At 44.3% G+C, this 25,124-nt stretch overlaps 1 protein-coding gene across 1 annotated transcript in view; it reads right to left on the bottom strand.

Moving 5' to 3' along the window:
- Positions 1-278: 278 nt before the first annotated feature.
- The window catches only part of slco5a1 (solute carrier organic anion transporter family member 5A1), a 39,257-nt gene continuing 14,411 nt past the window's right edge, over positions 279-25,124 (bottom strand). The window contains exons 2-9 of the mRNA XM_054751156.2: positions 16,760-16,892; positions 16,461-16,678; positions 6,563-6,727; positions 3,822-4,020; positions 2,087-2,246; positions 1,762-2,003; positions 1,626-1,690; positions 279-953 (exon numbers count right to left, since the gene is read on the bottom strand). Coding sequence (XP_054607131.2) covers positions 493-953; positions 1,626-1,690; positions 1,762-2,003; positions 2,087-2,246; positions 3,822-4,020; positions 6,563-6,727; positions 16,461-16,678; positions 16,760-16,892 — 1,643 coding nt within the window. The 3' untranslated portion in view covers positions 279-492. The remainder of the gene's footprint in view (positions 954-1,625; positions 1,691-1,761; positions 2,004-2,086; positions 2,247-3,821; positions 4,021-6,562; positions 6,728-16,460; positions 16,679-16,759; positions 16,893-25,124) is intronic.

The following is a 25,124-nucleotide window of genomic DNA, read 5'->3' on the forward strand; positions in this document are numbered from 1 at the left end:
CCAGAGAGGCACTGTTAAGAAGAACACGAGGACTGTGAAGAGAATTTAAAATCCTACGTTCGTCTACGTGTGAACCGGTCACTGTTTGGGACAAAAAACAAGACATGAACGTGAGCTTGTGCAGAGGAGGAGGTACGCGTGGGATCCAGCGGGAGTACTGAGGAGGAAGGAGCTGTATGCAGGAATTTGCATAGTGCAGGTTTGTTCATTGTGCTTTTGATACCATGTTGATGACTCATCTGTCTGTACAGACTTTAATGCCCTTCCCGTTTACAGTAGCACCATCAGATGTTCCACATCATCTCGACGGAGAGGTGGAGCGCGGCTGCAGCTCGGAGATATGCTCCAAGTAAAGCGACGCCTTTCCAAACTCCCGCTCCCGTGAAGCCCTTTAGGTACGGCGGGCGCACGTTGTGTCTCAGCCTGGTGTGAAGCAGACGCTGTGCAGAAACACAAACAGGAAGGCACGATGAACGACCCAGGGGAGGGGCTTCACACATGGGCCGAGCCTCTGTGGTGATGCGGCAGCAAGACGGGGGGAGTTATTGCTTTACGGGCGTTGCCCGGGCAACTAAAGCTGCTGCGGCCAGGGTTGAGCAGCAGCGCGGTGGGCGGGTCAGGCCGAGGCAAGATGAACACGGGGCAGGAGCGGGTGCGGGCGTGGCTTTTGCGGCCCCCGGTGTGGCAAATTAGCTCGCTGACTGTGCCGAGCGGGGGGAGGTGCTGGCGCCAGCGCTCCTCCGCCCGCGCCTCCTTGTGCTTGATGGAGTACCAGGTGAGGAAGATGAAGACGAAGCCGACGAACTTGAGGCTGGCAGCCAGCCCGAAGTAGACGAAGCGTAGCGAGGTAACGTCGTACTCCCAGCAGGAGCCGTGCACGCCGCAGTCCTGCTGCCAGAGCATGCAGGTGGTGTCGATCACGGCTCCGAAGTAGATGGGCGTCGGGATGTAGGCTGAGGAAGCACAAAGGCAGAGATTAGTGACGTAAACAAAACCCTGCACGGCATTGTTTTCTGATGGTTTCTGGTCTAATTTGTAAAAATGTTTAAAGAATGAATTATGACTTGGTTACAAACAAAGAAATGCTTCAATCTGCTATAAAATTATTCATTTAAGAGTCAAAATATCAGAGTTTCACCTTTGTCCAGAATTATGATTAGAATTTGTGTTTTTCTTATTCCTACCACTAAGTGGCAGCATTTAGTAAGAGGCAGGGCAGATTTTTTTCATCAGCAAAGTTGTTTTTCTGCAGGAACTGAAGTGTTTTACTGACTTTAGAGGTTCAGAATGACTAGCAGGACAAATGTTTCAGAAAGTCGTGATTTCTGCACATGAAGACCTTCCATAATGCTGTGTCTGCATGAACACACACACTTCCTCGCTGCATGCAGGGGTTTAAAGGACACGATGAGCAGCCTTATGTTCCCACAGCAGTACAAAGCTGATGGGAGGCGTGTTATGACAGAGCTCCGTCACCCTGAAGGCTTTTCTATGACTAGTATCAACACAAAGGGTCACGGGAGTTCACCTAAGGAGCTGAATCCCGGCTTTATCTGCAGTTATAAGTCAGAATAAATGGTGTTTAAAATCAAATAAGCTTGTGATTTTGGAGATCCGGAACGTACCGAGAGTTCGGAGCAAAACAAACTGCATCCCGAGAGCAAAAGGCCTCTCTTGTTCATCAACGGACCTGCAGAGGAAGAGGACTGGATTAATTATCTGCATCAAAACTCGGACTAACTGGGCTAACGGTTCTCCCACCTGAGTGTGACGATGATGGCGGAGGGCTGAGCACACGCGGTGATGAGCGTAACGATGAAGAGGAAGATGAGGAAAGGGATGAGTGTGTTGCAGGTGCGGTCACACTTCCCCCATGTGGCGAAGCCGTTCTCGTTCAGGTACGTTTTGACGATGACGAGCTGGAGCTGGTTGACTTGACCGCCGGAGGAGGGGGTGATGACCTGTCTGCTCTGAACGCAGCTGCAGTCCGTGTAGTTCCTGACCTGTGGTTCAACAAAAAGCAAACTCTCAGGTCCAGTCAGAAAGGGTGAAACTTTTGTACCGATGAGTGAAGCCGACGGGTTACCCCGGTGCTGTCGTTGCCGACGGCGCTGCATCCAGCCAGGCAGGGGTTAAAGTAGGTGATGCCGTCAGAGCCGCAGACCGGAGCGTATTCATGGATCCTGCAGCCACAGTTTACGTTGCAACTACCGGTCAGGTTTCTATGTGTCAGGGTCAGGGTGGGCCTGCAGAAGCACAGAGGAGCAGGAAAATGTTTATGTTTATGTTTTTAGCAGACGCTTTTGTCCAAAGCGACTTACAAGTGATAATCGGCATGTTGCCCTCGAGGCTAACAACAACAACAACAACAACTTGACATCAATCATGGAGAGGAGGGAACAAAGGAGTGGGTGGTAGAGAGGGGGGGACGGGTGCAGGGAGGGCGCTAGTTAAGAAGACCTTTATTATTACTTCTGTGGAGGTGAACATTCACGGTGAAGCTGTGTCAGCAAGATCCAAATCTCATAAGAACTTTCAGCTCTGAAGCTAAATGGGGATTTTATTCAAATATAATTGGATGGAAAACTTGATCCTTCGCTGGCTGGCGTTCACAGAAGGTCAAGCTTAATTCCACTGTTTTGGGGGTGAGGGGGCAGTTCCTGTAAGCTCAACGGGACTTTGGTTTTGTCTGAACCAGAAGCAGTGAAGCGTGTTTTTTATTTTTCTTTTGTTCAAAGTTTTCCCGCGGCGATGGCGGAACAGACAGAGACGGGCTAAGACAACACTAGTCGGACCTCTTCCATGAAAACATCTAACTGTGTGTGTGTGACATTTCATTTATGAGCATTTTTAAAAGAACCATCAAATGACTATCTCTATTTACACCAATGAGATTACTCTTGACCATGTGTGTGTGTGTGTGTGTGTGTGTGTGTGTGTGTGTGTGTGTGTGTGTGTGTGTGTGTGTGTGTGTGTGTGTGTGTGTGTGTGTGTGTGTGTGTGTGTGTGTGTGAGTGAGTGAGTGAGTGAGTGAGTGAGTGAGTGAGTGTGAGTGAGTGAGTGAGTGAGTGAGTGAGTGAGTGAGTGAGTGAGTGAGTGAGTGAGTGAGTGAGTGAGAGCGAGCGATAGAGATGCATCATTTACTGACTAATGACCAAATTTGCTACAAATTATTTCTTTTTTTGTTATTTTAATACTTTTCTGAAAGTATCGGGTCGGGACTCGGTATCAGCACATACTCAAAATCAAGTAACTTGAAATTTGATCTGGAGCAAAAAAAAAGTGATCGGAACATCCCCAGTTTGTTTGTTTATTCCGTTCCCAGTTCAATCGTTGGTTTATCTCTTTGTCACTTTTTTATACTGATAAAACAAGTTTGTTGGCATTAATTTAACTTACAAGCTTTAAAACGCGAAATGTGGTAAATCTGTGCTTATTTTCAGCCAACAGGAAGAAGAACATCAGTTATGAATGTGTAACGGGTACTCTGCATCATCCAAGGTCAGAAACACAATAACGCTTTCTCGTGTGTGTGTGTGTGTGTGTGTGTGTGTGTGTGTGTGTGTGTGTGTGTGTGTGTGTGTGTTCATGTAACACATAGCATAATGGTATGTTAGCTGCAGCAGATTCACAGAGGTGCCAAAGTGATTCACCAGGACAACGAGAGCAGATGCGAGTGTTGCTAATTAATCTTTCTCACACGAGGGTGATGGGACCGGTGACAGCATCCAGATGATTCACACTGTTTATCACACACCATCTGAAAGGGACACGTTTTCCATCTATCCTTTTAAAAACCGAGTGTTTTAATCAGTCCTCACCCCGTGGTGTACGGTATGTTGATGCCTCCCAGGTTGATGCTCTCACAGCCCACGATGAAGAGCGTGGAGAAGCAGAGCAGAGACACGCCGCTGCAGATCATGGCCAGCTTGGCCGACTCCCTCGCCCCGAGCTTTAGCTTCTTGATGATGTAGCCTCCCAGCACGATGCCCACCCCGGCGCTGGGAACAATGATCAGACCTGTGAAACACCAGAAAACAGAAATAAAATTACCGACGACCATATTTACAGGATTTTTTACTCATCGGAGCAGAATGTGACATTTTGGGAGTTTTTATATAGAAATCTATTTGGATTAACATCAATGTGACTTGTTGTCATTAAACCAAGAAAAATACTTCACAGTGACCAGAACAGGCTCTGCAATATCAGTGAGACTAAAGAACGCTGCTGTCATTTCAGGTCACAACGTGCGCTCTAAGCCCACTAAAGCCAGTCAAACTGACAGCACGAAAATAAGGCAACGCCACTAGTAAGATGGGCCAAGTGCTAAGTGTCATCATGCAGGAATTATGGCTCAGAGCAGCAGCACGTGGCAGCCTGAGCTCCAACAGCCGGGTGATGAAAAGACGGGGTCAGTCAGAGAAGGCAGAGGGTCCTCAGAGGGAACAGCAGCATCAAAATAATAAAAAATTACAAGGATTATCATCTGGATTCTCTTTTTATGTCCTAAAAACACAAGTGAGGAGGGGAAGAGACAAAAACATGCTCAGTGAAGGGCAGGCTGGACTACGACACGTTATGATCAGGCTAAATCATGCTTCTGTGCTAGAACCATGTGCTTTCTGCAAGATTAAACAATGCGTGACACCCCCGGTGACACATGCACTAAGATGAAGATGACGCATGCCTGGTTTAAATATCTCATCTGGATTAACAGCTTCACTGAAGCAGGTGATCGAAACAGATTCAACAAAGTGCTCATTTATGTCATGTTTGGGTTTTTTGGTGCAACATCTGGCTTTTTAAATCTATGTTTTGCTGTTTCTTTCTTCATGTTTTAAAGGTCAACTTCATAGAAAACCATTTTTTAATGATTATTTTTTATTATAAATCGGTCATTCTGAGTTTTTCAAGCAGGCTGAACATGAAAATAGTCTCCTACACTGATCTCCTGCATTAGCTTCTAATAGAAAATAGACGATGAAACTAGGATTTGAAAAGCCTGACAGATTCACACTGTCATTTAACATTCATGGACTCGCCCATCTTGACTCACGGCGGGGAAGGCTGTTGTTGGTTTGGCGTCCAGGAAACAGCAGAGAACGTCTCGGCTAGTAGAAGCTAACCTTTAGCGTTAGCAACTCCACCATATAGCAGAACTCCTTCAGGTTTGTGTTATGTGTGGAAAAAAACATCAACTATGCAGAGCAAACAGAGTCAGCAGTAGAGTCACGTTGCTGTTAGCCAATCAGAGGCGAGATTTCCAAATATCAGGCCGTGTTCAGCTCTGCTTTGATCTGATTCACTTCTAGTTCCTGAAACAGGCACACCGGAGTCTCTTCCTCCCCCTCATCTCTAACCCTCGTCACAACCAAATTACTTGGCAGTGTTCAGGTCGCCATGGCAACTGCACCACCTGTCTGCCCCTTACCCTCTGTATCCTGGCAACAGTTGGATGCATTGTGTAGACTTCTGTGTGGCACCTATAAGCAACCATATGTTGACACACACACACACACACACACACACACACACACACACACACACACACACACACACAAACTCAAAGCCTAATTAAGTTTGCAATCAATTTTCACTGTAATAATCCTGCCACCAGATTAGATGTGTATTAGCAACACTGACTCATACACAGCTGAGGGATTAGGCTGTGTGTGTGTGTGTGTGCGTGTGTGTGTGTGTGTGTGTGTGTGTGTGTGTGTGTGTGTGTGTGTGTGTGTGTGTGTGTGTGTGTGTGTGTGTGTGTGTGTGTGTGTGTGTGTGTGTGTGTGTGTGTGTGTGTGTGTGTGTGTGTGTGTGTGTGTGTGTGAGAGAGAGAGAGAGAGAGAGAGAGAGAGGGAGAGATTTGGGTCAAACATTAACACCGGATCTGGTGGGTTATGGGGCAGCAGTAGCTCAACAGGTTGGGCGGGTTGTCCAGTAATCGGAAGGTTGCAGGTTCGATCCCGACTCCGGCTCCGGACAGAGAATTCTGCTGTTGTGTCCTTGGGCAAGATACTTAACCCACCTTGCCTGCTGGTGGTGGTCGGAGGGTCCGGTGGCGCCTGTGCTCGGCAGCCTCGCCTCTGTCAGTGCGCCCCAGGGCAGCTGTGGCTACATCGTAGCTCATCACCACCAGTGTGTGAATGTGTGTGTGAATGGATGAATGATACACCATAGTGTAAAGCGGTTTGGAGTCCTTACTCTGAGAGGAGCTATACAAGTGTGGGTTATTATGTTTATGTACTTATCCTTACCTGATACTCTACATGTGGTTTTCAGAGTGAAATGATTAAAAACTAAGAAAAAGTTGCAAAGTACGCCTTTAAACAGACCACTGGTAACAGTCCGGGCTTACTGGAGGATATCTTTCTTCTCCCACACATCCTTTACCAACAGCCCACAGGAGACCAGAGTTCTGCTCACTCACAGAAAACTCACCAATGACTTTGCTGTATTGCAACATTTTACTATAAAATCTATAAATGACAGGAGCGATCTCACCCCAAACTAATAAAACCACCAATAAAACCCCGGAGTAGAGCATCCCAAAGGGATTCACCTGTGTATATGCTGGCGTTGGATGCTGGGATGCCAAATTGAGACTCGATAAACTTGGGAATGAAGGTGATAAAGGCCGTGACGATGGCACACTCAGCTGTGTAGGACAGGCTGACGAACAGGAAGGTCATGTTGCTGAGGATTCTCAGTGCAGCCTTGGGGAGGTCTGGAGGTAAACGACAGGAGAAGAAAGAAGATTTCATCTGTGAGTTGTAATTAAATATATTTTATCACAGAAATCATACCGGGAAAGATCCAACCATGAAAACAAATGACACCATGTTTAATTAATCTTTAAAAGGACCTTCATGTATGCTGGAGGGCTGTGTCCTCACATTCGGTCATTTAACAGTCACATGGTCCAGCTGTTTCTGCACTACTGCTGCAGGGCAGAATCAACCATCTTCAGCTTCTTTATAAACAAACTCTTTCTGCTTTAGTTCTGAAATATTTAAAGTGATTTTAATGACATCCCAAATCTAAACTGGTAGCCTTACGTGCTTCACCTTTGGTGCTACTTAAATGCCCATCCAACCCGTCATGTTCTCTTCAGACAAGGAAACCGCCTTCAGTTACACAACTAGTTTAGCTGGAATCGTAGTTTCATCAATAAAAGTGCTGGAGGGATTTTTTGGTAGACCAGATTATCCGGTTATGTAAAACTAGTATTTCTGAGGCTAATTAGCGACGCAGCTACGGTACGGTTTGTCAGGGCTTGTTAGCTGAGGGTGTGTCTTTGTTTTTGTCCTGAAAATGTTTTCAGATTTTCAAATCCCAAACAATAAATGTCAGGTCAAGATCTCCTTTAGATTTTAATAAAAGAGTGGCAGCAATCTGGTGATACAACACAGGAATATCACGCATCGCTATATCGACACGATATAGCGATGCGATATCCGATACTTAAAGATAAATGATAATTGCGACTTTTAAGACTGAATTTAATTGGTAAACAAGGCTAGATGATTCCAAAACACATCCAATTTATCGTGAGATCTCATTCTGTCAGGATTACGGCGGTAAATGCTGCTGCCACCTAGTGGCAGAAATTTTAATTGCGCCACATAAAAGAAAACATTTAAAAAGTAGACAAACTGCTTTTAAATATTGATTCAGTACCATAAGAAATATTATTCATACAATATATATTTTTATTTCTAACATCCTAGTTACAACATATGGAATTTAAACGATTTTACATAGATTATGAATGCATTTTAAATAAAATTGCCCATGTGACAATTGAGCCATCATTTTCACTTTTTCACTTTTTTCATTTTTTTAACTTTTTGAGCATTTGTTATGATGTGTAACCATGGCAACAAGCTGGTTTACAATGGGAGCAGCTGATTAACATTGGAAAGGCTGAAATAACAGCTCAACTAAAGCCACAAATCCCAACTGAGCTAAAACACAAGAAGCGTGGGTGAAGAGCGGGAGCAAAACAGAGACAGAGAAAGAGGAAATTCAAACCATCTCTTCCATCGATCATAATGGGCAATGTGAGATCCCTGGCCAACAAGATGGAGGAACTCCAAGCCCTTTCAAGGACTCAGCCAGAGTTTCAGCAGTGCAGTGTTATGTGTTTCACTGAGATGTGGCTGCAGGACCATATCCCCGATTCCAGCGTCCCTCTGCCAGGATTCCTGACTGTACAAGCAGACAGAGATCTGAAGAGGAGCAGGAATAGAAAAGGAGGTGGAGTGGCAGTGCTTGTCAACAACAGATGGTGCCATCCAGGTTATGTTTCAGTGAAATGTCATCTCTGCAGCCCAGATGTTGAACTCTTGGCAGTAAGTTGTCGCCCATATTATTTGCCAATATTTGCCTCGCTCTCTGCTACACTTCCAACATTTCAACAGTTTGTCAGCTGCTCCACCAGAGAAAACAAGACATTGGATTTGTGTTATGCAAATGTAAAGAATGCATACATGTCCAAAACAAGACCGCCTTTGGGACAATCAGATCACAATCTTGTTTTTCTCTGCTCAGAATACAAACCACTTGTTCAGAAGCAACCTGTGACAAGAAGAACTGTGAGAAAATGGTCACAGCACACTGAAAAAGCCCTGCAGGGTTGTTTTGAGACCACAGATTGGATGACTCTCTGCCAAGGATATGAAGAGGACATCAATGCCATGACTGGATTTGTCACTGACTACATAAACTTCTGTGTGGACAACATCATACCCACCAGAACAGTGAGATGATTTGCTAATAACAAACCCTGGATCACCAGTGAACTGAAGAATCTGCTAAATGAGAAATAAAAAAGCCTTCAAGGAGGGAGACAGGGAATTATTGAGGAGTATACAGAAACAACTGAAGATCAAGATCAGAGACAGCAAGGATGCATACAGGAAGAAGCTGGAGAACAAACTACTGAGGAACAATATCAGAGATGTCGGGTCAGGGATGAAGAAGATCACAGGCTTCAAGCAAAGAAAGGATTGCACAGATGGCAGCCTGGACACAGCCAATGAACTGAACAAGTTCTTCAATAGGACCAGTTCAGGAACAAACCCAGGATCCTCCTCACCTGTCCCCAGCCAATCAGACATCCCATCCTCCTCTGATCCAACATTTTCCTGTCACACGCCAGCTCTTTTGTCCTCTAACACATTTATGGACTCTTTTGGTTCTATAAATCTGTCTTCAACCAAGTCAGGAGACGCTGCTGCCCTATTTACCTCCCCCTTCCACATATCTGTCTCTAGAAGTCAGGTGAAGAGGCAGCTGGAGAGACTGAACAGGAACAAGGCTGCAGGTCCAGATGGTGTCAGCCCCAGGGTACTGAAGGCCTGTGCAGAGCAGCTCTGTGGGATTCTGCAGCACCTCTTCAACCTCAGCCGAGCCCAGGAGAAGGTTCCAGTCCTGTGGAAGACATCCTGCCTTGTTCCAGTTCTAAAGAAAACTCGCCCATCAGTCGATGACAACTACAGACTGGTTGCCCTCACATCCCACATCATGAAGGTCCTGGAGAGACTCCTGTTGGTCCACCTGAATAAGCAAACTAGGACATATCAGGATCTGCTGTAGTTTGCTTATCGCCATGGAGTTGGAGTTGAAGATGCCATCATCCAGCTGCTTCAACCAATCCACTGTCATCTGGACAAAGCAGGCAGCACTGTCAGGGTCATGTTCTTTGATTTCTCCAGTGCATTTAACACAATCCAGCCTGATGTACTTTGCCAGAAACTCCAGATGACACAGGTGGGGGCCTCAACTATCGCCTGGATTAAAGACTACCTGACAAACAGACCACAGTTTGTGAGGCTGAAGAAATGCACATCAAACCAGGTGATCAGTAACATTGGAGCACCACAGGGGACTGTACTCTCACCATTCCTTTTCACCCTGTACACCTCAGACTTCCAGTAGAAATCAGAGACCTGTCATCTACAGAAATACTCAGATGACTCTGCAGTTGTCGGGTGTATCAGAGATGGACAGGAAGCTGAGTACAGAGAGCTGGTGGAGTGCTTTGTGGCATGGTGTGGAAACAATCATCTGACCTTGAACGTGAACAAAACAAAAGAGATGATTTTAGACTTCAGAAGAAACAGGGTGGAGTCAAACACTGTTTCCATCATGGGAGAAGAAGTGGAGGTGGTTGAGGAATACAAATACCTTGGAGTTCACCTGGACAACAGACTGGAGAAAGAACAGCGAAGCCGTTTACAAGAAGGGACACAGCAGACTGCACTTCTTGAGGACGCTTAGGTCCTTCAGTGTCTGTAGCAAGATGCTGCAGATCTTCTACAAGTCTGTTGTTGAGAGTGTAATCTCTTCAGCCATCGTCTGTTGGGGTAGCAGCATCAGAAGCAGGGACCTGAAAAGCTCAACAGCCTAATAACAAAGGCTGGTTCTGTTCTGGGGACGACTGTGGAACCACTGGAGGAGATAATGCAAAGAAGGATTCTCCAGAGAATCAAGAAAATTATGGACAACCCTGAGCATTCTCTTCACAAGACTGTCCGACACCAGAAGAGTGTCTTCAGTCAGAGGCTTCTTCAGTTTCGCTGCAACACTGACCGCTACTGGAGATCCTTCCTGCCAACAGCCATTGTAATATACAACAACTCTTTGATGACTTGATTAGTATTATTATTCTGAGCTACTGCAGCAATCAATTTCCCTCTGGGATTAATAAAGTATTTTTTAATTGAATTGAATTGAATTGAGATATTCAGCTTTGACTCTTAGCTGATCATTTTTCTGTAAATACTTTATGGTCAGAAAAATATCAAGACATTTATACTAGGGATGAGCGAGTACACCACTATCTGTATCTGTATCTGTTCAACCATCTAAATTATCTGTATCTGTACTCGGAGTGGGCGTGGCCTAACCCGGAAGTGGGGTGTAGTTTAACCGGAAGTGGGTGTGGTTTACATCAATACGTTATTTTAAGTCTGATCAGAAGTTTCTATGCGTATTGTTTATTTGAAAACTATTTACAGAGCAGCCTCAGAGTTGAGATTAAATGTTTTTGATGACAATAGAAAAGAAACTGTTACAGAACAAGTTTTTCAATAAAATCAGAACATTAATATTTAAGTGCATGAATTAAAAGAGAGAGAGAGACGAAAAGATCTTTTCTATAGCGCTTCTCAAGATAAAAATCACAGGGCGCTTCACAAAAACAAAACATGTAAAATATAAAAAAGATTTTAGAAAATGATTAAAATATATTTAAAATGAGCAAAAAATAGACAATTGTGATTAAAAAATGTAAAGAAAGAGAGAGAGTGAATAGGAAAGAGGGAGTGGATCCTGAGGAAGAGAGAGAGAGGAGAAAAAACCCGACCGGAGCGGAAGCAGTGACTGACGCAGCACGAGCCGTTTTCAGCTCTGTCTTGTCAAATGCACCACGTAAGTTACGAAAAAAGTAACTTTAAAGTAACTTTAAAAAGAAGCAAACTGAAGAAAACATAGGGAGTACTGAAGAAACGTGAACAGTGAAGCAAGCACAGAGAGATCCATTACTGTCTGTGTGTGCGTGGATGGACCGGACACGGACTGAGCAGAGTTCCCGGCTGCAGTTAGGGAGGGGCGGGCGCTCTATTTGACTGGCCAATCACAGAGCGTGAAGACAGTCAGTTACCCAATGAGGATTTTCCTTCAGCAAAATTACAGATATTTACAAGTTTTACTCGTTTCATGCTCGTACTCGTCAAAAATGCTTTATCCGTACTGGATATTCGTCTGAAACGAGTATCCGGCTCATCCAGCTAAAAAATATTGAATATTGAAAAGTTTTTGTCCACAATGTCCAGCACTAGTACTGACCAATCACCTGGAAGATGGCAAAAACGTTCCTGAATGACAGTTTACTGTCTAACAGTAAATTCTTAATAAAAATTAGGGCTGCACAATATATCGTAAATATATTGTTATCGTGATATCAGCATGCACAATATGCATATTGCAAAGAACAGATAAATATCGCAATGAATGGTCAGCTCAAATGTTTGCTACACATAATGCATTCCGTCAATCATTCTGGGTTTTTTTTAACAAATAAAATAGAGCTCTTCACCCATTTGGCCAATTGGGTGGGTTCTCATAGGTTAGATGATCGCTTAATCATTTCTTAACAACAGACACTAAAAATTCAGCGGAGGTAACTTGGCCTAAAATTTCCACACCAGAGATCTGAAGTCAGCGACACACTCAGACGTCCATCCTGATAAGGCTCAGGAATATACTCATGAGCCGTGTGACAGAATGACGATCTCCACAGTCCAGATGTGTCTTCCTTTCAAGCAGCCGCTAAAATTTCTCCTGTATTTGCACCACTTAGATGGACTAAACAGATGCCAACATTTAATGCTCTTACTACATTACTTCAGTCTGTCAGAAAAACACCAAAACGCAAAGTAGGGAGAAGCAGAGATCATTAGAAAGCTAACCAGTCTGACTGCGTGACACAGTGTCGTGGTTTGTGGAATGGGCCTCCCAGCGCTAATTCACAGATCTCATTGAGGGCGGGGAAGCATCAGAAGCATCTGTCAGTGTGATCCAGGATCAAAGGAGGGAATAAAATAGTGCCAGTGCATATTTCATTCCTAGGAGTCATGGTGTGATGTGGTCTGGAGTGGGACAGATGGACGGGCCCTGCTGGTATCTGCAGCAGCTCTTTGTAGATGCTGGACAATGTCACGGATGAATACATGGTGATGAAATCTTCTGTAAACAGACCTGAGCAAAGATTTGTAACACGTAGAGAGCAGCCCTCTGTGGGGACCTAAACAGCACTCATCAACACGCAGTTTAACTCCAAGGAGAAACCTTGGAGGTTTCATGGATTACATTCAGTGTGTTTACATGTACATCAGAGAACCCAACTATTGACCTAAATAGACGGACATTGGGTTCATTAATGCGTTCGTCTGGCTGAAGGCAAACTGGCTGCAACCGTGCTGAAGTTCCCAGATAATGTGGTTGGAAAACTTATTCCTCTGCATGCTAACAGCTCAGTCGAGCTGGTACCAGTAGGACACTCGTCTTCTGGAAGAAGAAGACCACAGAAGAGGTCTTCAAGTAAAATCATCGCCACAATGTAACACATGTAACACCATCAAACAGTACAGTACGTATCTAATAAGCTGTGCTGCAGCATTCCCTGATTAATGGCTGAACACACCCCCATAATAAAGCCCTGAAATGGAAAGACTGGTTTGCCCCGCCCACTTGGCCAGGACATGCTCATAAAATGCTACAAGAAAGAATAAGTCACTTTTAGTAATGGTGTCCATCTATTCAATTCAATTCAATTCAAGTTTATTTATATAGCACCAAATCACGACAAGAGTCGTCTCAAGGCACTTCACATAATAAACATTCCAATTCAGGTCAGTTCATTAAGCCAGTCAGAAATAATATTTCCTATATAAGGAACCCAGCAAATTGCATCAAGTCACTGACACGACTATACAGCAATCCTCATACTAAGCAAGCATGCAGCGACAGTGGAGAGGAAAACTTCCTTTTAACAGGAAGAAACCTCCAGAGAATCCTGGCTCAGTATAAGCAGCCATCCTCCACGACTCACTGAGCTGGTACCAGCTCGACTGAGATCTCTGTATTTTATTGTAAAAGTATAGAATTTTAATTGATTCCCGATATTCATATAAAGGCCATGTCATCGAAAATCCACTTTTCTGAGCTTTTAACCCTTTGATTTAGTTTTTTCCTCATCAAAAACACCCCAAAAACGTTTTTGGCTACAGTAATGCATTTTCCTGTTTTCCTGAGCTTTATTTTGAAAGCCTGCAGAAGCCTCGCTGGAAACTAAGTGCAAAACAAGATGAAAGGCAGACGCTTTAAGCGCTGGACTACCAAGGCCAATACAACAGCAGACTCGCCTAAGACGCTGTTGTTGGCACGTGTCATCGAAGAGGGCGTGGGCGGAGCTTCACTGAAACAAACCGTTTGATTTCCAGGTATAAAGTCAGGCTGACAAAAATAACTCGTATTTAAGATAAAATGACATCTCGATAGTGCCAACGGTAATACTTATTGGGCCTACCTTTGCTCTCAAAGGTTATAACAGCATGATCTGGAACATTTAAAGCTGGATTAAATTTACTCTGACAGTTTATAATAGATCACCCAGTAAATGAAAAAACTGCAAGGTAAGAAAAACTAGGGCTGCTCGATTATGGCAAAAATAATAATCACGATTATGGTGACTGAAATTGAGATCACGATTATTTAGGACGATTTTTCAATTTATGTTGATTTTATTTGTTTTTATTCAGTCATAAAACTGCTCAGGGCACAATCAGGACGAAAATAAGAAACAAGATGATCACTAAAATAACTCCTGATTCCCAGGATAAAAAGACCAATATACTTATAGCTCATAGTTTATGACCCAAGGGCTATGACCTTGGTTTAACTCATTTAAGTCTAACCAGTACAGACCCAAATACCAATATCTTGGAAATACTGACAGCAAGAATTATACTGTGGCATTCATAACAAATACATGCAAATAAATTGATGTTCACAAAAAATTGCATAATACGTATTTAGTCGTGTCAAGGTGCTGTAGGAGAGTGCACTAGCACCGTATCCTCAGAGAGATTAGTTATTAGTTATCAGCGTGAGGAACTTATTTCTACCTTATTTATAAACTATTTATTTACAAGTCCATCAGTTAATGTAATAATTGTCCCAACCACAGCTGCACCCCCACCCCCCAACCCGGTCTCACAGCAATCGGGGCAAGCTGCACGTGTGTTTAGCACGCTGCACGCGCACATTTAGCCGTTTTTTTAGTGGCTCAGGAGTCCGCAGGTGCGGTGTGTGTGTCACTCACTCTGGTTGCTCCAACAAGGAGCCGGCTCCGAGAGCTGTTTTTTTAGCGACCGACATCGCTACATCATTCCCTTTCCTAATGTCCTGAAGAACGGTCCGGAGAGCAGGCGGTGTTTAGCTAACCTGCAGGAAACGTCGACGATAGTTATCCAGAAAGTAGCTAAGGGTTACCAGAGATGTTTCTGAGGTGTTCACTAGATACTTTTAAGTTAAAAAGTCAAGAAGGGGGTCTGAAAAGCTGCTAGAAATAGCGTCAAAGTCGCTAAATTGGCAACACTGTGGGAGGAGCGCTTCATTTGCAACTCGGGGCAGCGCAGGCGGGAGGAGCAAATAATCGGCTTGTTTTGTTTTTTATAATCGTTCAAAACTCAGATCGTAATCGTGATTAAAATTCGATTAATTGAGCAGCCCTAAGAAAAACCTTTCTTCTGCATGTTCAGTACCAGCAAAGACGCTCAGACGTGACAATCTCAATGAAAGTCTCGAGTCAAACGCTCTTTTCTCAGTTGAGTGTACGAATATTTCAGCTGAAAACACCGTCTCTGCATTTCTAATCCCGGGGGGTAATTAATCACTTAGTGAGACGTGGTTATGATACACTATGTCAGCAGTCATTTTTCCTCCCCAAGTGCTTCCACACAGCAGCAGACCAAAGGTCTGGAACATACCCCGATCTGAGGTTTGTCCCTTTGATGCGTGCATTACAGAAAACGCCCGGTGTTGGCGTTTTTCAGTGTTCGCTTGTGATGTGAAGGACGAAAAAAAGGAAAACACGGTGAAAGCGTATCGTTGACGGAAAGTGCTGAATTTGTGCAATAGACAAACAAGCACACCTCGACAGAAGGACACGTACTGTACCAAAATACATTCGGGATCCACACACTGGAGAGCCTGAGTCTGCGAAAGTGGCCGCGGTTTGCACAGCAGCCCCAAACATCCTGCTGAGAAGAATAAAACAGCAGCTGAGCGAGCAGCGATCTGACGGAGCTTTAATGTATTCACAGCCTACACGCCGCGCGCATCTCCAGCACACTGTTTGGACTGCCCCGGCTGTGCACGGAGAGCATTTGTTTGGGCGTGCACAGCCGTGCTAAATACGCGTTTGAATTTGCACGACTTGTATTGCATGATAGCAAAAAAACAAGAGCTGCGTTTTAGCTGCGCTGTGCAGCCTGTCGACTCTTGTGTGGGGAAATGTGATGGAGGTCCCCCGGGAGCTTATTTAAAAGAGAACCAGGAGACAAGAGGAAACTGGGAAACACTAGCGTGGGGGGGGGGGGGGGGGGGCTTATCTGGGGAAAACCGGGAGATTCCTGCTGCATCTGGCTCAGGCAAGGAATAAAAATGTTCAAGCAGCAACGCAAATAGATGTTTGATGTCTATTTACTCCAAAACCTGGCTGTTCTCGATCTTTGTTTACACTCATCCATCATATCTCAATGAAGCTTCCAATTATGGGCCGAGTTGGCTAATCCTCGACACTGAAGGGATTATAGCCTGTTTGTACATCAATAGCTCACAGTTCCTCTGTATAAAATACTAATAATGCTCTAAAATAATCTCTTCCTCACCTTTGATATCCTTTCCAAAGCCCATAGAGGACACATTTTGGCCTTTGCCAGCAGACTTCTCCTTCATCACGTCGTCATCGCTGGACTCGTCACCGGGTGAGCCCATCTTTTTCTTCCTCTTCCTCCTCTTGTGACGTGGAGGCAGCTTTTTCGGGAAGGCAAACATGGGGAAGATGACCAGAAGCATAGCGACAGCACACAGAAGGAAGCCGCTCCACCTGGAAATAAAACAAGAGAATGAGCCGTAAAGAAAAAAAAGTAAAAGACACGAAGGCCTGCAGGTGTGCATGCATGTTTACCAGTTGCCAACAAAGCGAGGGTCATTCTGGTCGATGTTTACGACGGTTTTGGGGTCGACGTAGAAGCCGATGAGGACGCCTCCCAGCAGGTACCCAGCAGCAGGTCCCAGGGCTCCCATTACATACATAATAGCTAAAAGAGGCACATCAAAAACGTTCATCAAGACCTTTCAAACTGCTTAAACATCAGCAGACAATTAAAACACCAATAACTGTGTCCAATTCTCTCATTAATGATCCTAATGACCCTCTGTTCCACATTGAATCAGAACTTCGAGAACTGTTCATTACCTCCCATTCCACCACTACCCCTGAGATCACAGCTTCTGAAGCGTTTGTTACCACCGACCCAAAATCTCCAGAGGTCTCACACCTGACCTAAGGGCATCCCAGGAAGCAGCTTTGCAATTCCAGGTGAATTATTAACCCAGTACGGTCTGAAATCATCACAGAGGTGAGCCAAATGCAACGTCATGTTGCCACAGAGAGAAGGAAAACTCATTAAACTTATCACCTTAGCTGGACATGTGGAAAAATCTCCAGCGGACTTCCAGCACAGGGGCGAGTCAAAGCTGTTTACCAGAATCACAGAGCACACTTTCTATAATTACACCTGGATCGCTGCTGAAAGATGGAAACGTGTGAACTTGTGAGGCTGCGGCGATGGATTAGCACTCTCTCATTATTACGCCTTTGTAAATGTGCGCATATGCTTCAAAATGCTTCTGTGAAAGCAGGAACTCGCACGTGAACATTTCACATGAACACACACCCTCGAAATGTTCCTAATTCGTTCCTCTCAGAGGGTGTTTTCTTGGGCGGCGGCACCAAACCCCTTCAGCAGTGTGACGGAGTTTGTGACCAGGTCTCGGTTTAGCTGCACAGGCAGCAGGTGTGTGGTGTGTGTTAACCAGCCCTCGAATGTCTAAATCCCTCTTGAGACCCAAGGAACACATCCTCCAAGCCAGATTACATAAGAAGTGCATTCATACACACATGCACATGGGGAGACCAGCATGATTAATCAGTACTATGCAGAATTCACATTTTAAAAGTCGCTTTCAAATGTTTTGTCAGTAACTGTGATCTGTAGTATGAACGCCCAGTGAGTTGGAATCTTCATGATACGCAAATGTCTTGCCTCTGATTGGTTAACAGCAGCACCACTTTTGCTGCCTTTGTTAACGAAACTCAGAAAATCATTATTTTCCGTTTTATCAGCCATAAAGAAAACAGAAAATGGTGCTGCTATACAAGCAGAAAAGAGCAGCTATAAATGCTGTTCACAGTTTCACAGTAACAGCACAGTTAGATACCATCTTAAAGGTGCAATATGTGAATGAAAGGAAATGACATCCTGTGGTCAAAGTTGGTTACTGCAGGCCATTTTTCTAAACAAAAATCCACTTTCTCACTGCTGTTCCATGAGTTTCATGGCTGTTGCCAGTTACACATCAGCGCCAGATCCAAGCACAGATGGGTCACATGCAGTAAGTTGATAAGTAGGTAAATACATTGTCATAACTGGAATTTGCACTCTTAGGTGTTTTACCATTGGGAGCACTTACTACACTTATTATGGTAATGTGTGCCCGGCATTACATGAATCTTTTTGTTAGCTAGCTGGTGTGAACGGTTCTTTAAAGGAAGTAAAACACCACGACTGACTCGTTATTTTTTTCCACACACATTTCACTGTAATATCGTGTTGTTGATACTTGAAAACGTAGCTTGAGATGTTTTATTAGTTGACTATTTATTTCTAATTCAATGTTAGCATTGTTAGCTCAATGTTAGCCTCTAGCCAGCTTCACCCGATATTTGTGTAAAACATAAATATGACGTGGATTCTTAGGGGATCAAGAAATAACTTCTGGGTTGCTCCTGTTTACTGGCTTTGCGTTGTTTCTTTAAACAACTCTGGAGCTTTTTGTCTGCCGATGTTTAATTACAAATTAAACGTTGCAGCGTTAGCTTGGCACAGATTCTGCAGCGGCACAAATTCACTGATTGTAAACACCATCTACATCCCTCTTTAGTGTTTTGAAAGGAGAAAAGCTGACAACCCTCCAGCCGGCTGAGAGTAAAATTTGCTTCAGTTTAACCTTCCTTCCAACACGACAGACATTAGACTGTTTTGTGATTATTTCACTGTAGAACTCTTACATATTGTACCTTTAAATCCAGCAACTTATTGGTCTTTTTTTCCTTAAAAGGTAAAAAAAAAAAGTTGGTTCTTCTATAAGAAAGGCTCCAACAATGTTCCCAATTCTTATCAAATCCTTATTAAATTACTTCTTTACAAAAACCACTGGGAGAAAGAAAGAAATGTATTAAACATCCTGCAATAAACCCTCTTATCAGCCCAAAACAGAACAGCACACATGGATTTGAGTAAAGAAAAACAACAATGGGCTCCAAAAACGGTTTAAGCTTCTCTGCAAACAGAGCAGAAAGAGAATAAATGTAAATTGTATGAAGTGTTATATTAAAACAGCAACAAAAAAATTCTTCATTCGTATTTCCTGTCTCTTTTTCCCTTTCCCTCACATATCTCGTTTCATCTTTTAAACTCCTTTCTCTGCGTCGTTTCTCATATCCTGCCGCCCGGAGAGCCAAATCACCTCAGCAGTGCAGGTCTTCACAAAGTAACAGGATATTACCCACCCAGAGACAATAACCTATAAATTATATCTGGAAAGAACAACAGTGGGTGGTCTGTTATTATCACCATCTTGAAATTAAAAATGCCTCAAAAACCCAGGATGGGAATCGAGATTTTGTAGCAAACAAAACCCCAGAATGGGCCTAGAATTAAAGGCTGAAATGTAATTAAATCACATATCATGCAGTAATGTTAATCAAATCTATAAAACAACATAATTTTGAAAACTTATAGCCCAATGGCTCATCCATCCAGTCAGTTGCAAGGCAGAGGGTAACCACCACATATGCTCCGTTGGTTGCCCTCCAAAGTCCATCCTCCAGGGATGGTCGTATTTTATTCCCCAACAGCGATTGTGTAACTCCGTCTTGCTGCTCCATCCATCATTTTAACAGTGTTCTGCCCCAATGGAGGACAAAAGGGGGTCACAGACTGTGCCTTACATGCTGCTCTATCCTGCCTGCTTGGCACTGACAAGAGGATAGTTCAGGAACCGGCGGCTGGAGGGATTTGAGGACCGTATTCAGCCAGAAGAATGGTCAGGACTGAGGAATATGCTGGCACAGCAGCAGTGCTCCCTCTCTCTCACACACACACACACTCAACAGGGCATGGTTGTGGGTGACGGACGTCACCAGACTGCAGGAGGTGCATGCCGATGAAGATCACATGGCACCCACAGGCTGACTTGGATTACACAAAAGACCTTCAATCAGCAGCACCTGGAGGACAAAACAATAAGGAATGCTTTTACGGCTCTCAGCACAGCTGGAGGTGACAAAAAAGTGGCTCCTAATCCCATTATTACTTTGAATTTAGCATCTAAATCTCATTTCTGGGCCATAATTCTGAATTTCCAAGTGGTGAAACTGTAAAATTCAGATTAGAGAGGAATTGTGCATTTAAAAAAAAGCATAATAAAACATCAAATACCCCTCTGCAACTTTAATCTCAGATATTTCCCAGTACTTTTAATACTCCCGTGAAATTGTATCTGAGTAAACACGTAAATATAGCAGGAAAAGCGTCCAGGGTAAGAATGAGGGACGCATAACGAGATGGCATTTCATGTTTCATCTTTAATGTGATGGATAAAAACAAAAAGATGCAAAAAGGCCGTGGGGTGAGAGAGGAGACAGATTCGATGGGGAGACGCAAAAAAAATGTGAACATGAGGAGACAGGGCAAAGAAGAGGAGATGCAGACTGTGGTGACTGATCCTTGCCGTGTATCCGAGTGATAAAGCTTGCTCAGCATCACCCCTCTTCTATTCAACCTTCAGGGACCAGTGGTGCTCTGTTGTCTCTGCTTTGCCTCCTCCACACTCATGCTGCTCATGGAGCTCAACATAAGCACTCTAAGAGCAGCGTGACTCACTCGGTGTTTGTAGAAATGAATGACGGCAAGAGGAAGAAAAAAAGAAGACTGAACTAAACGAGCTGGTTTCTTCTGCAGGCCTCATCAAAGCACCTTGGATGTGGATGCTATTTGAGGCGGCTTAATAAAATCAGTTCGCCTCACAGTTCAGCTGTGAAACGCACAACTAAAACACCAAAGAGTTGAAGGTGCAACATGTGAGAACAAAAATAATCACAAAAAAAGTCTAATGTCTCCATCGTGTTGGAGGAACGAGCTGGGGTTGTTAGTTTTTCTCCTTTCCAAAAGAAACTAAAGAGGGATGTAGGTACTGTTTACAGTCAGTGAAGTTGTGAGGTTGCCAAATCTGTAGCTAGCTAACACTGCAGATTTCTACACCGGCAGGCAGAAAGCTCCAGAGTTGTTTAAAGAACCGAGGCCAGAAAACAGGAGCGACCCAGAAGTTATTTATTGTGCCCCTAAGAAGCCACGATGTCCTTTTGTTTGACTCTAATGTCGGGTGAAGAAGGCTAGAGGTTAATTTTGAGCCAACAATGCTAACGGTGAATTCAAAGCAAATAGTCGCCCCTAAACCCATCTTAAGCTACTTTTTCAATTCCCAACAACTGGATATTACACTGAAATGTATGTGTGGAGTGAATTATGAGTCAATTGTGGCGTTTTACTTCCTTTACTGAGTCGTTCAGAACTGTAACAGCAAGCTAACAGCAAGACAGCAAGTAATCACACTTCCTGTAATACCGGAGAAAAACTACCATATTAAAGATGTGGTTCACTCATTTAATCAGTACATTTGCAGTGATCTCTAGTAGGAATGAATGCCTTGTAAGTCATTCTCGGGGGGGGGGGGGGGGGGGGGGGGGGTAATCTCGGTCCACCCTTTTGCTGACCTAAATGTGTCTCACATCACAGTTGAGCCTCAGACGGCAGATTTTGGAGTCTTATTTCCTGATATTTGGACATCTCGCTCCGAACTGGATAACTGCAATGTGACTCAACCACAGACTTACAACATGGAATATATCTCCACAAATAACAAGTTCGAAGGAATTCTGCCGTGTGGTGAAATTGCTAATGCTAACTGTTAGCTTAAGCTAGCCGAGATGTCCTCTGCTGATTCCTGGACGCTAAACCAACAACAGTCTTCCTCGTTGTGAGTCAAGATCAGTGAGTCCATGAATGTCAATTCCCAGTGTGAAATAGATCTGTGAGGATTTTCAAATCCTAGCATTTCACCGTCTATTTCCTATCAGAAGCTAATGCAGGAGATAATAGTGTCAGGAGACTATTTTCACGGTCAGCCTGCATGAAAAACTCAAGAGTGACTGATTACAGGGTTTCCCCAGCGCTTTATAAGTCTGGCTGCCCGCCAAGCTTTGCTTGGCCACCCGCCTGGCTAAGCGTCATGCCCCGCCCCCCTCCCCGACCCTACCGTGTCCGCTGACACGAACGGCGCAACGAAACTAGAGCCCTCCATCAGCTGATACTGTTGAGAAACAGCAGCGGAACGTTTGCAAAACCCCCATCCCCGCTCTCACAGAGGAGCGCTGCGGGACGGAGCGCGCGACCCCCACCCCCCTTCAGTCGAATCCACCAGGCTTAGCTCATTTTCTGGGGGAAATCATGGATTATGATGAGTCAACCACACTTTTAAGTGTAGTAAGTGCTCTGTACTGTAAAACACCCAAGAGTGCTAGCACCAGATAGGACAATTTATTTATCTACTTATTAACTTAGTGTGTGTGACTCGTCTTTGCTTGTTATCTAGAATCTTCTGGTACTGATCCGTAACCGACAGCAGCCATGAAACTCATGCAACGGTAGTGAGAAGGTTTCATTTTGGTTTAAAAAATGGACTGCAGTAATATTCTTACAAATTGCACCTTTAAAGTAGTTCCCTGAAGGTAATTTAACACAGATTAATGATTTATTAGCATGCCTTGTTCAGCAGGACTAGAGGATGACCCTATTGAGTCCAACAGTTTAGTCTGATTTGCATTTCAAGCATCACTGCAGAGGTTTGTAATCCCTTTGTTGGGTTGGAGGATTTTTGTTTCATTGAATGAGGCGCCGCCCCACCTGCTTGCTAGCGTACAGAGCTCAGTCAGCCTTTAAACAAGCCGTAGTTTGGAAAATAGACGGTAATGCAGAGAAACCTCGGATTTGTCTCCATGGCATTACACAAGATCCACAGCACTATGATTTATGTTGTGCTGCACTTTCACTCAGCCCTCGCACGATAATCTATTTTCCCGCCAGCTTTATGAAAGAGGGGAGGAAAAAAGGACTGAATGAGCTGTTCTTCATTCCACAACATTCAATTTATGAGATTCGACAGCACAAACTTCAGGGCTCGGATTTGCTGCTCTGTGGAGTTCAGTGACGTGCCTAAAGATCTTTGCAGAGCGCAGCTGCAGGTGAAAGCTATATGATAGATGCTCCATGCGGTGGCTGCTGTTCTACAGAGAGCGGGATGGATCGCAACAGTCACATGACCACCCACGCCACACGAGACAGGAGGAATATGAAAGACAACGAAACAGGGAGGAATGATGGTTTGTCGTGGCAACATGCTGACATGGCAGCGTCTTCTTACAAGTCCTAACCTCACACTTTTCCTCAGAGGGCATCTAAAGGGCCCCACACACATGCACGCACTCACGCACGCACGCACACACACACACACACACACAAGAAAAAGGTAGTGGCACAGAACACATTGATATGCATTGGATGACAATGGAGTACACAGCAAAAATGCAACATTGCAAATGAAATCTGTCAGCAGCGTGTTGTCCTCCATGACACCTAAAGCCCTGACCCCCCCACGTGAGCTGGATGGAAGGTAAGAGGCGGGCTGTGAGGCAGCACAAACAGGAAAAAAGAAAAAGGAGATTCAGACGAGAAGCAGAGGAGATTAATGGGAATAAATAAACCATTTAAAAACACTGACACTGCGCCACGGGAACGAAATTCCCCCCTTCGCTGGAGACGCACGGTAGCGAAACGTTCCGCACCCAACCCTAACCTCTGTCCCGTTAAAACAAGAGAGCAAAGTCTAAGAAATGCATGAGAAGGAACATCAAAGCGCCTCTGACTCTAGATTAGCATTCTGGCCACCCAAAGGGCTTTCGTACCACATTACCTCCAGGCATTACTGAGAAGCCTCTTAAACAAATACATGACAAAATCACAAGAGGTATTAGGTCCTGGATCAGCATCTGACAACTGCACGTTTACTTCTGACCTTCCAACTACAGCCCCTAATCACCCACCTCATGGTCTTATGCAGCAAAAGAGCAGGTAAAACCCTTCTTAATTCATGCGTGAATGCATCTCAGGGGTGACTAGAACAGTTCTGCCCCAAATCTTTGTCACAGAGCATGTAAAACCCAAACAGTGCAGTCATTAATGTTTCATGCAGGCAGCGCTGCTTTCCATGCAGGGGTTCCCCACACTCTCTTTGCCAAATCAAATATTTAGGAAAAAGAATGAGGAAAAGGGGTTTTCTCTATTTTTAGCTTCTCCCCAGCGGCAGGAGAAAGCCTGAGGTGCCGCATTCAGGCAACTCCAGCTCCACCAGCCGTGAACACATTCCTCCTTTATTGTGCTGAGATGTAAGAAAAGCAGCAACATCAAACGTTCAAAGCAAATATTAATTGTTTGAGCCAGATTTTCTGCTGGTTGGCAAAGACAAGTCGGAGCAAGCAAGGGGTCTCCTGAGGGACGAGTTCCACCCACAGCTCCTCCTTGGTGCAAGGCTGGGGGGTCAACGCTCTGGAAGCAAAAGAACTTTTCACTGATTCTTTAGGCCTGTAGTCCTGCACTGGCAGCAAAATAAGATGGTGAATCTGCTGTTGCTGATCTGTGAGAATCAGTTTAAGGAGCTGAAAGATGCAAAAAAAAAACTGGCAAACTCTCCAAATCAACTGGGAGTGTGGTGATAGAGGAAGAACCGAGCCGGTGGTGCACATCGGGACAGACTTCAGACACGTGCGGCTGGGCTTTGAAATGCAGCGCTGTCAGACGGAGGAGTCTGTGAGCTGAACAGCTGCTCTGGAAGTTTTATTTAAATCATGTAGCAGTAGTTCGGTAGTTTGTTATGGATTCAATTTTAAATGAGCAGGTTTGATACAGAAAACTCACTCGCAAACTTCAGGAACGCAGAAAGTTTGCATTTTTCTTTGCAGCCATTACCTTTGTGCCAACCGCCCAAAAGCACCATTTTTTACTCAGATTAACTGATGAATCATTATTTAAATGCCTGAAAAAAATGTTTTCAGGCTTGAGTTATACGTGGAGATGAAACATTAACGTTGCAGA

This window comes from Nothobranchius furzeri, chromosome 7 (assembly GCF_043380555.1).
Source record: "Nothobranchius furzeri strain GRZ-AD chromosome 7, NfurGRZ-RIMD1, whole genome shotgun sequence".
Lineage (NCBI taxonomy): Eukaryota > Metazoa > Chordata > Actinopteri > Cyprinodontiformes > Nothobranchiidae > Nothobranchius > Nothobranchius furzeri.